Here is a 14,558-nt window from a genome sequence, read left to right as displayed (position 1 = left end):
GCCAAAACTTTTTATAGCTACATTTTCATCAAGATCAGTGACCCTTTGCTTTTCCAGAGAAAAGCAGTTGGTTGGTTGGTTTGTTTTACAAAGCAATCTTGCATATAATTCCTAAGGGGAATCGTTTATTTTTATTCCTTCACTTGACTTCCTTTGTCTCTAATACAATATATTTGCTAAATTTACTGGGGAGGAGGTTGTCAACCACTTTGCAGGGGATGGCTCTTCATGCTCCCTTCTACCAACTTTTTTTTCTAAATGTCTTGCAGAATTGAGGCTTTTCAGGGTTTTAGTGGTTATTTTGATTATGGCCCCTCCCAAACCTCTCTTACAAAAAGACAATTGAATTGTTCTCAACTTCGTGGAGAGTTTTCAGTGTTTTTCAGTCATGGATACATGAATTAGGATAATTTTTTCATTCTTCAGGATTGAACATCAGCCTTGACATCAATACTTCTTGATCTAGTTGGATTCTTATTTCAGTCAGCCTTCTATTATACATACTCTGGTGCTTCTTCACACTCTTGTGCTTGCCCCAAAGTTAGTAATTTTCTTCTGAAATGTATTTTATGCATTTCTTTTACTAATAGGAAAAGAAAACGGTATACAGATACTGAACCTACCAGTATTAATAGGATGGGGAATATAATTTTCAGCTTCTGCCAGGCTGATGACACATCTCTGTTATATACAGCTGTCTCTGACATTTTTGCTTTAGATGTCATCTAGCTTTCTGAAATTGAACGTGAAGAAAATTAAACCCTTTGTCACTGTTATTTCTGTGGGCTTTTTTTCCTCTCTTTTGACTGTTTATGTTGTGGGTATCTCTACTGTTTTGAAGCATATGTTGATTAGACCACTAAGACTTTATGGTGACATGCTAAGAATATTTTTGGAGGAAACTTCCTTATCTTGCTGTATGACATAGAAAATTATATTTGCATTTGTCTTGAATCTTAGTTTATTTAGATTTGTTATGACTGTCCTCTTGGATTGTTTTAAAAATTTTATTCTTAAGAAAACCTGTCTCATTATATTGTGCTAAGAATCTAATGAGTATTATTTTTCGTCATGGATTTTCTGTTGCTTTCCTGGGAAGCAACTTACAGAGAATGTGGATTATTATTTTTTTTTCTCTCATTGTGGTATGTAGGTAATTAGTTTCACTACCAAATAAAAACAAGTGTGCTTTTTTTATTTTTAACCTATTCCAAAATGAATGCTGAAGTTCGCTCTTATGTTGTCAGGCTGGGAGGCACCATCACGGTACCTACCCAGGTAAACTCCATCACCCAGTTATAGTGTGTTCCTTAGCTGATGGTACCATAAGGGCCACAGGAATCAGAAAATCCTTTTGCCCCTTGACTTGCCCATAAGCTTGGGATGCTGCCATAGTGGAGGGAAGGTACATTGTTAATGGTATTCTGCTTTGCATTACCTTCTTACTCAGCCTGCTAAAACCAGAGGGAGATTTTCTGCTAATTTCAGGAGGCTTTTGATCAGGATTATATCAACAGGGGACTTTGAGTTCGGTTTTCTGTCCAACAAGAAGATTACCAGAGTTTACAAAATAAATAGCAAGAAAAAATGTGTAACTTCTGTATGTTTGTAATGGTTTTGGAAGCATTGTTTTTCCTCTTGCTGTTTAGTGTTTTTTAATATTTGTTTGTTTAAAATCACAACCAATGCAAAAACTCACAGTGATAGTGACAAAAAGCAGCTTAAAATTTCAGAAAATTTAGGCTTCCAAAGGTTAAACCCCTTGGAATTTAGCTGAGACACACTAATTGTTGTAAACATGATGAAGCAACACTTAAAAAAAACCCCAAAACAACAATCCAAACCCACCAGTGACAGTAAGTAGTGTTTAAGGACATTAACACTAAGAAAACTGATGGTACAGATGATGTTGTACTACAGTGTTGTAAAATATTATTTGCATTCATTAGGAGCTTCAGCTATGGGTTGGGGCAGGGGAAAGGTTTGAAAATATTCCTGACGCTTTATTTGTTGTTACTTAAGAGCTTGGGCTGAAAGAACTTTTTTTTGTTTTGAATTAGCAGTAATTACAAAAATATACAGTGTTCTGGGAGCTCTGACTTCACCTTGGCTTGATTTAACTTCCTGTATGACCCCGCCGATGCTTTTGTACCACTCCCTGTGCTTGACATGTGCTTAAGTTTAGTTTGTCATCTGGGTCAATTATGTCAAAATATTTTCCAGTTGAAGTTTCCTCTGCTTTTCCCTTCAGCTCTTGGCTGTGACAGCTCAAGCAGATTAATGAGGCTTGGAAAGGCCGACTGCTTTGCTTTGTGAGGAACTGTCACTGAATTTTGGGGAGATAGTTTAGCCTATTAATGGGGATTTTAGTGGGCAGAAGCATGAAACAAGAAAGCTTGGTGCTTTAAGATGAAAAATAAAGAAGCAGTGCGGTTTTATGAGAAACTCTGGCAAACATTTGATAAAATTTCCAAAAATTTTCCATAGGACAAATGTCCATAGGAACACATTTACAGTAACTTGTTAATTGGCAGATAGTGAAACTTAACTGTATTTGAAAAATAACATTTTATACAAGGGATAACAATTTGAGATACTTTAATGAACTCTTTTAATCCTGAAGCTATCTGTGTATTGTACTCAACTAAAAGTAAAATAAGGCATTCATCCATTCTTAGCATAAGCTTCCCAAAAATGAATATTCAGGCAGAAAATGATCCAAAGATAATCCTTTCTCTGTTTCCTTGTCCTTTTTCAGTTACTTCACAAGATTAATATTTATTAGCACTTAGTTTCTCTCTCTCTTCAAATTTACCAATCTGGTAAAAGTAGCAATTGCAGTGTGTGGTGTTGCTGGAGGGGTGAAGTGTGAGCAGCCAAATATATTTTGCAGCACGGATGTCTAATTTTGTATTGTCTTGCTCTATGATATTTTGATTCTACATGGATACTGCCCCAATGGTGCCAAGCCTGATCCTAGACAGAGTAGAGAATGGCAGCTCATTAGCCTGTAGCTAAAAGTGGTAATGAATAGGAACAGGTACTGAAAATCTGTGATGAACGGGAATGACTTGTAAAGGGATTTCTCTGTAGATGCGGCAGGTGAGTGGGATGGGTTATTTTTAGATCTGCTTCAACTCTGTCATGATAGAATTTCACGTCCGACTTGATACTGCCATGCCTGTGCTTCGTAAGCATGGAAAATCCTGGTGAATTTGAGTGGCAGCTATGCCTGAGTGATGAAGAGGGCCCCCTCTGAAAGCGCTGGTGCATGTAGTGAATTTAATTCAATGTTTCCAGTCAGTTCATTGCATGCTACAAATACTCTCTTCTGTATTGTGTAGAGAAGCCTCAAAAGATTGTCATTAAAGTTTGCTAGTTGAGGCAAATGGCAAACAAGTGAATTCTGAGGCATGCCAATAAAGAAAATGGCTATTTGCCTTTGCAGTTTGACTTATGCTGCTTTTAGCAACTTCACTGCCAGGACTGAGGGTGCCAGCCTGCTCCCTTAGATACTTTGGAACCCACAAGCACCTGTTGGAGTTTTTTTAAACACCAGACAGGTGTCAGAAAAGTTTTTAAGGTCCTCTGGAATGCAGGGCAGAGGGAGAGGAAGTGATTAAAATGGTGTGCGGCACTCAGCCTGGAGTTTACTTGTGCTGAGAAGCTGTGAGTGATGCAGATTAAATCATTAAACAGCATTGAAAGAGAAGTAGTAGGCTTTACTCTTAACAAGCAAATATAATGCGTTTTCTGAGCAAATATTTTTCTATGTAGCGTAACCAATTACCAAATCACATGCGTACAACCTTTGCGTTAGAAATAGCCTTACTGTTAAAATAAAGGAAGTCTCACTGTGTACCTTGTTAACTCTCTTTCCTGCAGCCAGCCTGAGTCATACGTTGCTTTGGTTTGACTGTGGTAGGGATGGGGTAGCATTTTGTTGTTAAGATTACAGTATCAAAAACTAAGTAGCTAATTCCAGAGTCTCTTCCAAGCCAGTTAATGTTGTTGTAGTAGATCATTTTACTTTCATTGTCATGGGATTGGAAAGAATTTTTAAAAAAAGGTGTGGGGTCAAAACCAAAATGCTGGTTTTAACTCCATGAAAGATGTACTGGTAGGGGTGGGATAAATCTTCGCTCCCCTGACTGTCTGTGTTCCTCTGGCTGGCTGTGCTTTTCCTGCAGTCTGATGAGAAATGAGCACATCAGTGAGGTGTGTTGCATCTGTGAGGTAGATGTCTGTCTGTCCAGATCTGTGTGAATGTCTAACTCAGGTGCAGATGTCCGAGTGTGGGTGATGAATGCCATAGGTATACATTGTGAACAGTTGAAAAGTAATTTTGGCACCCCCATCTTTTTTTTTTTTTTTCTTTTTGAGATTCACAGTACCGAGCTCAGTTTCTAGATACATCGTTTGAAATCAATATTAATTATGACTGATATTTTAATGTCTGATCATTTCTACTTTGAGCATGACAGAGAAGGAATTGTGCATTATCTATTGTAGAGTAATAATTTGTAGGAAGTGATATAAATTCTCTAATTAATTGGATATTTTAAAAATATGAATAATACTCTCTGGCTAGCATAGTTTAGGGTGTCTGTGTTAGAGTCCTGAGCCTGCACGTGAGGTTATGGCAGTGTTTCTGGAGAGAGTAGACTGAGCTGTATGCTGGAGTAATCTGGAGCTGTGTCCATCTGACTCAACAAACATAGGTGCATAATTTATCTGATTGTCAAAATAGTATAGAAATGATTTATAGAGGAAAGTCACTAACTAAATTTCCTATCAGTTGAAAGTCGCTACCCCAGTATTTTCAGGTGGAAAAAATCTGCAAGTGGTTTTAAGCACTGCTTGGAAAAATTACTGCTACTCTTTAACTTCAGGGATACCAGATGTTTCTCTTTCAGTTTAAAAACACTTTGAGAACTTCTGTCATGACCAGGTGTACACAAGCTTATCTCATGTTGCAGCCTGTATACAAGGGTTTTATATTTTGTGCAGTTAATCTTTCAAGAGCTTATTCTGCTCATACTTTAAAGGTAAAGAATTCTTTTTTTCCTTGTTTTTTATTTAAAAATAATTTTAAAATCAACACCTGATCTAGACCATAAACAAGTGGAAGGTTTCGTGATACAAGGGGAATGCATCTTGTAAATGAGGATTGGATAGTCTTTAAACAGAGCATACCTGGAAACTATCTCTACTCTGAGGCTGAATAAACAAAACTCAACAGTATACAGAGGGCCTGAATTAGCAGATTGTAGCTCACAAACGGTATGCTTATATGCATGGGTAAACTATAATGACTTCTGCCAATTTCCTGCTCCAAATCTTTTGCTGGTTTTGGAGTCATTATGCAAATGACCAGAAGGAACAGGTTTAATTTCTTCATGTCTCTTCCTATGGAAGGTGGCTTGTTGCAGAAGAGAACAGATTTACTAAGCTGGACCATTTGTTACTCTTGATCAGTATATCAACAGCTATAAACAATTTATAAAGGAATCATTATGCTCACCTCTGGGCCAAAAATGGTGTTTCAACAAATGTCAACTTGCTGACTAAGTCAGACTCATGTAATTTGATTTTTAAAGTGTTAGAAAAGCATTGAAAAATAGAAAAAAACCCCATCCTCCTGGAATTTGAGTGGCCTCCAACTTCAAAGCAACCTTCCTAAAAAGAGAAGGTGAGCTTTCTGAAAATTAGAAATTAGCTGTCCAGCAGGTGATTTTTGTGGTGGTCTGAAGACTGCTTGTCATACAGATCTATCTTCTGAAAGAACTGCCATGACTCTCTGCTGAAGGACAGACCATTTGCAGACAGGGCGAGGCAGAGGTTCAGCTGAGGTGGGACCAGAGCTAACCCAGTTCAATTTCTACATCCAGCTTCTTTGAACATTTCCAGTTTTTGTGTTGTGGTTTTAAGTGTTTGCATGAGATGAAATGTATACCAATTCCTCCTCTTTTTCTGTGTGTGCTTTCTCTTCCTTTGGAGTCTTTTCCTTTATTGCTATGTATAATGAGACTTCCAAGCTGCTTGAAGTAGAACCCATGGTTCTCAACACCAGTTTTGGTATCACACATCAGTGGTGAACTAGGAGACCTTCAAATCAATTTTCATGAAAGTTCTCCTTGAAGAGGCACGGGTCATTAATAACACATAGTGGTCTTTCACCCGGAGTTCATGCTTAATGAAGAGAAAAATGGAGAAAAACTTCATGTCAAAGCTCACAGCAAAACCATGCATTCAAAATAATTCTCTTTGGAAACATTTTAAACAGTATTTATTGCTTTGATGTTGCCTTGATCATATTTTAATGCTTAATTAAAAATAAAACTCCAAGCATCTGAAATTATATTGTACCTTAAAGCTCAAAGAGAGTAGTTTTGGTTTTAAGTATTTTTTTGTGCTCAGCCAAAAGAAAAGAAAATGTCAGGCTATTTGATGTTGTGTCATACTAGAAGAGTGCACTGTTGGCACTGATGTATATGATGTTGGTTTCCATGAGAATACTGATGTGATTGAAGATTACTTGTGAGAATAAGGCCATGAAAGAGAAGATCCACAGGCTCCAAGAAGTAAGTAAAAGAAATCTATAACTGTGGGTAGAATCTGCAGAGGTTTCTCAGTGTATGAGCTCAGTTTAACAGAAAGCTGGACAGAAAGAGAAGACTGCTCTCATTCCATAAGCATTTGTTAGACCTGTGCTATCAGATTCCTCATCTGCACTGAACGTGATGAATGGCAAGGGCCAGGAGCAGCTGGGTGCTGTCTTTTTGAGCTGCAAGCCTCTTCTGCTCTAACTGCTGCATGCTTCTCATGTTAGGTGTCCAGAGTGAACAGTAGGAATAGGCTTTGTGTTTTTCTCTTCCTTGTTTTTTCTCCCTTTCTTTCCTGCATTCTTAATTATGTGTCTGAAAAATTATATTTCTATGTAAGTATCCAACAGAATCAAATTTTGAAGTTGTTGAAGGCTTGCAGTTGACACTTTATCTACTGTGGCAGTTCCTTTAAGGGTGAACGTTGATGAAAGGAAGCATTGCCAATTGTGTCATTTACATGTCCTATGGGCAAGGCATGCAGTGCTGCTCTTCCAACCCTTATACCACTGCTTTTACCTGTGTGGTACGCTAGGCCTGGCTACTGCAGTATCTCACCTGGTTCTTTGGATAATGGACAACTCTTTGAAAATAAATAAATAAAACTAGTGGCATAGCCTAGATGCTTTGCCAATACCGGATAACTTGTGTTTTTCTGTTTAGAGTATGTTTTTTCCCCCGTATGTAGGTGCAGGTACTTTTCAATGGTGCCAGCATCAAGATAAAGTCAGTGCATTTAACTGTTAGTGCGAGACTGGAAAGGAGTTTGCAGAGGGGAGGCTGCAAAAAACACTATGCTGCGTCTTTAGAGTAGTGAATCTGTATTCTGCTGATCCGGGTACGAAGTCCAGACAGTTCCATTCAAGGAAGGGTGGTAACAGAAGCTGTCTAGCTGCCAATGTGTAAATGTGGAACTGCCACACATTCTTAATTCTAACATACCTGCTGTTTAAAGCTGCCTTACCTCTCTGAGCCAATCATTACCTGAAGGTACTCGCAGCGGTGCAGTATAGGAAGTATAGTATAGTATAGTGCAGCATTGGAAGGTTGTTCAGTTTTCTGACTGTGGAGGAGGATGTTGTTACTGCTGGTGAAATTATGAGGACACCTGTTTGCTGGAAAATAGGCTGAAGCCACTGGCTTTTTTTGTTCAGGGCAGTGGATAATCTTCTTTGGTTGTGGCTGCAGGTCAATGTTGATGCAAACCATGCTAAAGTCAGTGAGTTGTTACCAATCCCACGAGAATCTTAGTCCCATTAGGAAACATTAAGCAGCCTGTCCTACAGGATATAATAGAACAGAAAATACTCTGAGAATTCTCCATTGTTTTACTTTTTATAATTGTAAGTACTTGTTCAAGACTTGAACGTTGACCCTGTGGTCTCCAGTCTGTTCCTAGTGGACAGGGCTGTGAGTATAAACAGGCACTGCAGCAGCTGGCACTAATAATCGTGTTTGGCAGTCTCAGCAGAGAGGAGAAGGAATGTGAATGAACTAAGACACTGAACAGCTTTCTTTCTGGGGATGGAGCACCTCGTGGATGGGTTTCAGGTGCACTACTATGGCAGCTTCTTCCTTTTGGACCTGCAAACTGTCAAGTTCAAAGAAGCACTGTTAAACATTGGTTTCAGTCACTGTTTTGGTGCTTGGCTGGACAGGATGCCTGTTGAGAGCGCAAGTAAATGCTTTTCTGTAATTCATCTTTCTGGCTGATTTGTAGTCCCCTTGCTGCTGCTGTTGAGCCAACAACTTTTAAGAACCCAAAGACTTTTTGTTGTTGTTGTTAATTCCGTTTTTCATGAAAGTACTAGGAAAGTATTATGACGAGACGGCTAACTTGCATGCATGGTGCTATAACAAATGGAGGAAAACTTGGTACAGTAGAAGGTAAGTCTAAAAATGCGCAAATAAGGCTTGCAAGTGTCAAATTCTCAAACTTTATTGTAACAGTAATGTAGCACTGGCAGATCATCTCAGTCATTTTTTTATGTAAATGTAATGATGTTCTTAAACTTTTTTTTTTTACTTTTCAGGGCCCTGAGCTTATGAATAAATATGTTGGTGAGTCTGAACGAGCAGTGAGAGAGGTGAGAAGGGGCAAGCTATGTTTTATGTTAAGCTTTCTTGGCATTCAAATTCTTATCTTTTTAAGGTTACCTTAAAACTCCTTCTGGTTTAAGTTTAAAAAAAGAAAAGAAGAAGGGATATTTTGTGTTATTTAACTTCTTCCTGCCTCAGCCTAGTGATGCATGTCAAATTTGGGATTCAGTAGCAGCTTTCACTATAAGCCTTCATAGCACAGTATCATGAATAACTTGTAAAAGATCTAGGTTTTTGTGGAGCTTTTTTTTTTTTTTTTTTTTTAAAAAAAAAAAAAGAACAAAAAAAAAGATAACAAGGCTTATGTCTGTTCTGTGATGCTCTGTAGCTTTTGAGGTGTGCAGGGGGTGATAGCATTCTGTAAAAGTTTTTCCATCCCTTAAAACTGAGTGTTTCATTGTTTTTTCTCTAGATCTTCAGAAAAGCCAGAGCAGTGTCTCCTTCAATTCTTTTCTTTGATGAAATAGATGCCTTGGCAGTTGAAAGGGGAAAGTAAGTAATCCTGTTACAAAAATCACAGACATTATTTTCTGATAAATTACTCTTACATTGTGCAATCACAAGTGCATTACCTTTCTATAATTATTTTCTTAAATATATTCATTCCACATGCAGAAGGATAGCATTTGTGACTTCTACTCAAGCATATTTAAGTTGGCATAAATAGGTAAACTGGTGCAGTTCCTCCTTTCTCACCTCATTAGCAGGAATGATTCTACTGGTTCTCATGCCCTTTGGCTCTTTTCTGTGGTTTTAGCTTGCATTTATTTCCAGTAACTAACTTCTTTCTTTTCCCAGGGTTGTTGTACTGGCCTAATATAGTGTCTTCATCAAGCAAACAATATGATCATGTGCTATATAACACGGATTTCCAAGGAGACTACTCATATACCTAAATTTACACTGACATTTAAACATTTCACCAGACTGGGAAAAACTTCATGAAAAGATTTGGGAATGCTTATGTCCTTTCATGTGTGACATTAAAAAGGGATTATTGTGCAAGTAGTTAACAATGGGTTTTTTTAATATCCTGCTTTGTAATGATTCCGAGAGATGTTCAGCTCTTGTCTGAAGGAGGCCTATAGTAGGTTTTAGTTGCTACTATAGTATTTAAGATTTGACAGGCTCTCTAAGTGGTCTTTCTTAGAAAATACTACTATTTGTAGTAAGTACTTTTTTTTCTGTTTTATTTTGCATAAAAAAACATCAAATATGTGCATGTAGAAAGTATTGGTCCAGTTTAAAAAGGCACATCACAACTTCATAATTTTTCTGGAAAAGAAGCTACCTCGGCATCCATACAGATTACTTTGTATTGGAAAAGGGCCATCTGTGTCTGCAGAAAAGGATAAAAGGTGTCAGTCTGATATTTCAGTGACACAAATTGTTTATGTTATAGGAGGTGGCATCACATGCAACATAGAGCTTCTCTGTAAAACTGCTAAGAAATGAACACGTTTTCTACTGAAAGTGCAAAATCTGTTAGAAAGTGTCTTCATCAGCATTCTTTTCATACACAATATATACAACTATAAAACTTGTAAGCTTCCTAGAAATGCTAGCCACCCCGCAGTGCACACTGAAACACCTGCATGCTTATCACAGTGGAGAAGTTGCAAAAATGTGTGCTGGAATCAAGCCAATAGAGGGGGGAGGGGAAGTATCTCCCTCTGCTGCAATTCTTAATGTGTTCAGTTTTTACTACTTCATCAAGGTAAAAACTTTTGGAAGAATAAGCTTTTTCATACAGTGCCCTAGAGGTGCTGAGCTTGTTTGTTTGTTTGCTTTATTCTTTTAGGGAGTAAACAACCCAATTTTGCCTTACCTGGAACTGTCTGTGGGGGGTAGTAGGCCTGGCACAGCTTGCTGAAGAATGTGGTATGACCTGCTGCAGTCGTGTTGTGCTGGAGACATCTGGTTTTAGAGCTTTAAAAAGAACAGGGTGGGACACACAAATATTTCATTGTCAAATCTGAACCAGATGGGAGGTAAAACATGTAGCAGAGTTCTCATAAAATTCATCTGAAATTAAATGGTGTAGGAAACCAGACAAGGCACTTATTAGAAATGGCCTTTTTTTACAGGCTGACTTTGCACAGTAGGAATTTGCAAATGCATTAGAGATGCTAACGATTTGTGGCCTCTGGAGATCCATTTCCTGTACTATTACTAACCATACTGAAGTTTTCAAGGAAACACCTGTTTATGTTGTCTCCCTATTCCCTCTGTTGGTTGAATTAGTTTTCTCTGCCCTGGCAGTGAAAAACACTGTGATACAGCTTTGTAAAAGTTTTTTCCTCTCAGTTTAAATCCTTGTTAGGATTCTGTGGGCTTTGTGCAGAATGAGCTGCATCCCAAATCTCCCGTGTAGGTAACCTCTCCTATCCTAACAGGACATGTCCAGAGATACAGAGAAGCCTAAACTGTTAAGTTGTGAGAGTAGTTTTATGCATAGTTCAGATCTGAAATACAGATGTGAAATAACATTGAGTAATTGCTTAATGCTTTTGCTCTTCAAAGCAGTTTGCCAAGTATTCATTAACCCATTAATACTTGTTTAGATAAAACTAAAGCTTGTGGGTTTAGAACACAAACATTATGCTCCCAACCTTCTCTAGAGATCACTAACCAATTCTTTCTCACGAGCAGGCACATACAAACTAATAGATTTTGTAATTAATTATAATAGAGGTAGATCAAGAAAGCTAAGGAATTTTCTTGTTAGAGCCTCCTCTGCATCATGTAGTGGAGTCACTGTCACTGCATAAGTCATTACTCCATGGCAAACACTGTAGCTGCATTCAGATATGCCACAATGTTTTATTTACTATGCATTTCCAAGCCATAACTCCATAATTGTAATACATCTAATACTTTACCTAATGTAACTGTCATGTGTAGCAGTTTTGTTTTACAAAATGTGCATTTATTAGTTACAAGAAATAATATTTTGAAGTCAGGAAAAAATTATATTAATTGACATTTTCCACTGTGAAAATTATTTATATATATTAAAAAGATTATTTCTTACACAGTCATCATAGAAGTTCTGTCGATATGAAATAAACTCCTGTTTTTTTCTTCTTGTCTGTCCACACTCCCATTGCAATTTTGCATGTAGGCATATAATGTATATTAACCAAAGAATTGAAAGTGTGGGCTGGATACATACCAGCCTTGAAGAGAATTTACAAAAATATAATCCTGCACCTATGAGGAAGAAGGAGCAAGTTGCTTGATGGAGAAGTCTGGAGGTCCTTGATGCAAGAAGATGAGATGGTAATTCTGAATGGACTTGAGTTTCCAATCTGATAGTGAAGACAGAAAGATAATCTGATCTGTATTCATTTCTGCATTTTGTTCTCTTACGCTGCACTTTAGCGCCCTTGGAAGACTTTTCCCTCTGATTTATGTTGAGATGTTAGAGGAAGTTTAGAGAGAAGTGAAAATAAAAAATTAGTGTTTGAATGGACTGACTACAAAAAATAAATGGAGGCACTCACTGTAACTGATTCTAAGGAATAGATAAAAAACCAGTGGAAGAAGAAAGGGTAGAAAGTTAGAAGTGTCACGATGAGTTTTGAGTAGGAACAGTGATTGGCACAGGAAACACTTCTGCAAATGAAGAAGGCTGTTGGTAGGGAATTTGAATTGTAGAATGGAGCTAAACAATCATCTAGTTCCAACCCCCCTGCCACAGGCAGACACCTTCCACTAGATCAGGTTGCTCAAAGCCCCGTCCAACCCGGCCTGGAACACTGCCAGGGAGGGGGCAGCCACAGCTGCTCTGGTCAACCTGTGCCAGGGCCTCACCACCCTCACAGGGAAGAATTTCGTCCTTACATCTAACCTAAATCTACCCTCTTTCAGTTTAAATCCCCTCATCCTATCTGATAAAGAGTCCCTCCCCCACCTTTCCAGTAGCCCCCTTTAACTACTGGGAGGCCGCTATAAAGTCTCCCTGGAGCCTTCTCCTCTCCAGGCTGAACACCCCCAACTCTCTCAGCCTGTCCTCATAAGGGAGGTGCTCCAGCCCCCCGATCATCTTCGTGGCCTCCTCTGGACCTGATCGAGCAGGTCCATGTCCTTCTTCTGTTGGGGCCCCAGAGCTGGACACAGTGCTGCAGATGGGGTCTCACAAGAGCGGAGTAGAGGGGAAAAATCACCTCCCTTCCCTCCAGCATGTCAACTGCACCTCACAGCTTGGTGTTGTTGGCAAACTTGCTGAGGGTGCACTCAATCCCACTGCCTGTGTCACCAACAAAGATGTTAAACAGCGCTGGTCCCAACACCAACTCCTGAGGAACACCACTCATCACTGATCTCCACTTGGATATCAACTGTAAGAGGTGAGCTATGTGAGGTGTGGAGCCTTTTCCACTGCTTTGTGGTTCTAATCAACATTTGCTTTTATGAGTGGGTTATAACTTCATTTTCTTACTCCTTACTTCTGAAAGATGTTACAACTTTTTGTAGGAGAGGCTGTGCTGAAGTGAGACCTTCAGGACTGGTCCAGATGCAGCAGTGCATGAGGAGGAAAGTTTGCCTTGCAGTAATCCCTTACCCAGACAAAGCTTGAGAGACTTTACAAATTGCTCAGCTGCAAAGAGTTATGGGTATTTGTTATCCCTTGGTATCCTGACCATGTAAAACCTAATTCTTCTGACCATTAGAGGTTGCCAAGAGGGAAATGGCTTGGTAATTAGACCTGAAAGTGATGAATGAACGGGGCTCTGTGTAAATGCAGCACAGACAGTCTGTTTGCTGAACTTAAGAAATCTCTGTGCTTTGGAAATGGGACATTGTTTATATAAGTAGGATTTTTAGGATTTTTGGACAGGAGACATATTTGTTCCTTTTCTTGTTTTTCAGAAGCAAAGCATTTTCCCCTTTAACTGCAAATCTCTGTAATGTAAGATGGGAAATGTTGTAGACTGATATGAAAGACACTGATAAATTCCGTTTTCAAAGTGGGGAAAAAAGAAAGACAAGGGACAAAATGAGTGCCTTGCATTTGACTTATGGAGGCTAAAACAAGTTGGTAGATGAATAATGCTAACATTTTCAGAGTGAGAGTAGAAGTGGCAAAGTGCTGGGACTTTGGTACCAATCCCCTGAAACTATGATACAATGAAGTTGTCCTGTGTGTGAGGTGGAAGGATAGATACATTCCTCAACCACAATTTAAAATGCACAGAACCTCTGAAAGCCATACTGTTTTCACTTCAGGTATTAAAATATTTGCAGTCTTAACTTTTGAGGCCCTCAGGCTTCTAAATTAAGCTGTGAAGAGCAGCAGCTTTTTTTCTGTACTGTCACTTCTGCTTTTAACGGACTGTGATCAATCTGTTTTTAAAGCAGATTGTCTGTCTGTGGAACATTTTAGCATATATTTCTACTGTACACTGTAGCACATACTACACTGTACACTTGAACATACTGTTGCATTTTTGTATCTATGCAAATTCATTGGTGTAATCGGCAGCCTCTGTCATGAAGGAAGTCAGTGTCCTGCATCCTAAGAATGAAACCTATGGGCTGCCCTGCAGGGTTAGAGCAAAGTGACAATAGGTAGGATAGAGGTTCTTATCAGAAAACCACCTTGCAAAGGGTAAATTACCAGTGGTAGACCTGGAGGAGGTATTGTTACCCTAATATTACTCATGCAAAGGCAAAAGAAAGTAAACAAAGAATCCATGGAAGGAATTCACTTTCCCTGTGCCATACTTATGAGGGACACGATTTTAGCACCTGGCTCAGGCAAGAAGCTTTGTGTTTGTGATGGTTTGACTTTAGCTAAATGCCAGGTATCCACCAAGTCGCTCTATCACTCCCCACCCACCCCACCCC

The 14,558-nt window shown here is 38.8% G+C and overlaps 1 protein-coding gene across 1 annotated transcript in view; it reads left to right on the top strand.

The window, feature by feature from the left end:
- Positions 1-14,558, top strand: part of SPATA5 (spermatogenesis associated 5) — a 202,729-nt gene that overhangs the window by 38,687 nt on the left and 149,484 nt on the right. Inside the window, exons 13-14 of the mRNA XM_026847883.1 lie at positions 8,639-8,692; positions 9,118-9,197. Coding sequence (XP_026703684.1) covers positions 8,639-8,692; positions 9,118-9,197 — 134 coding nt within the window. The remainder of the gene's footprint in view (positions 1-8,638; positions 8,693-9,117; positions 9,198-14,558) is intronic.

Source organism: Athene cunicularia (genome assembly GCF_003259725.1).
Source record: "Athene cunicularia isolate RWA chromosome 4 unlocalized genomic scaffold, athCun1 chr4_part2, whole genome shotgun sequence".
Classification (NCBI taxonomy): Eukaryota; Metazoa; Chordata; class Aves; order Strigiformes; family Strigidae; genus Athene; species Athene cunicularia.
This window is presented reverse-complemented; position numbering and strand designations above follow the sequence as displayed.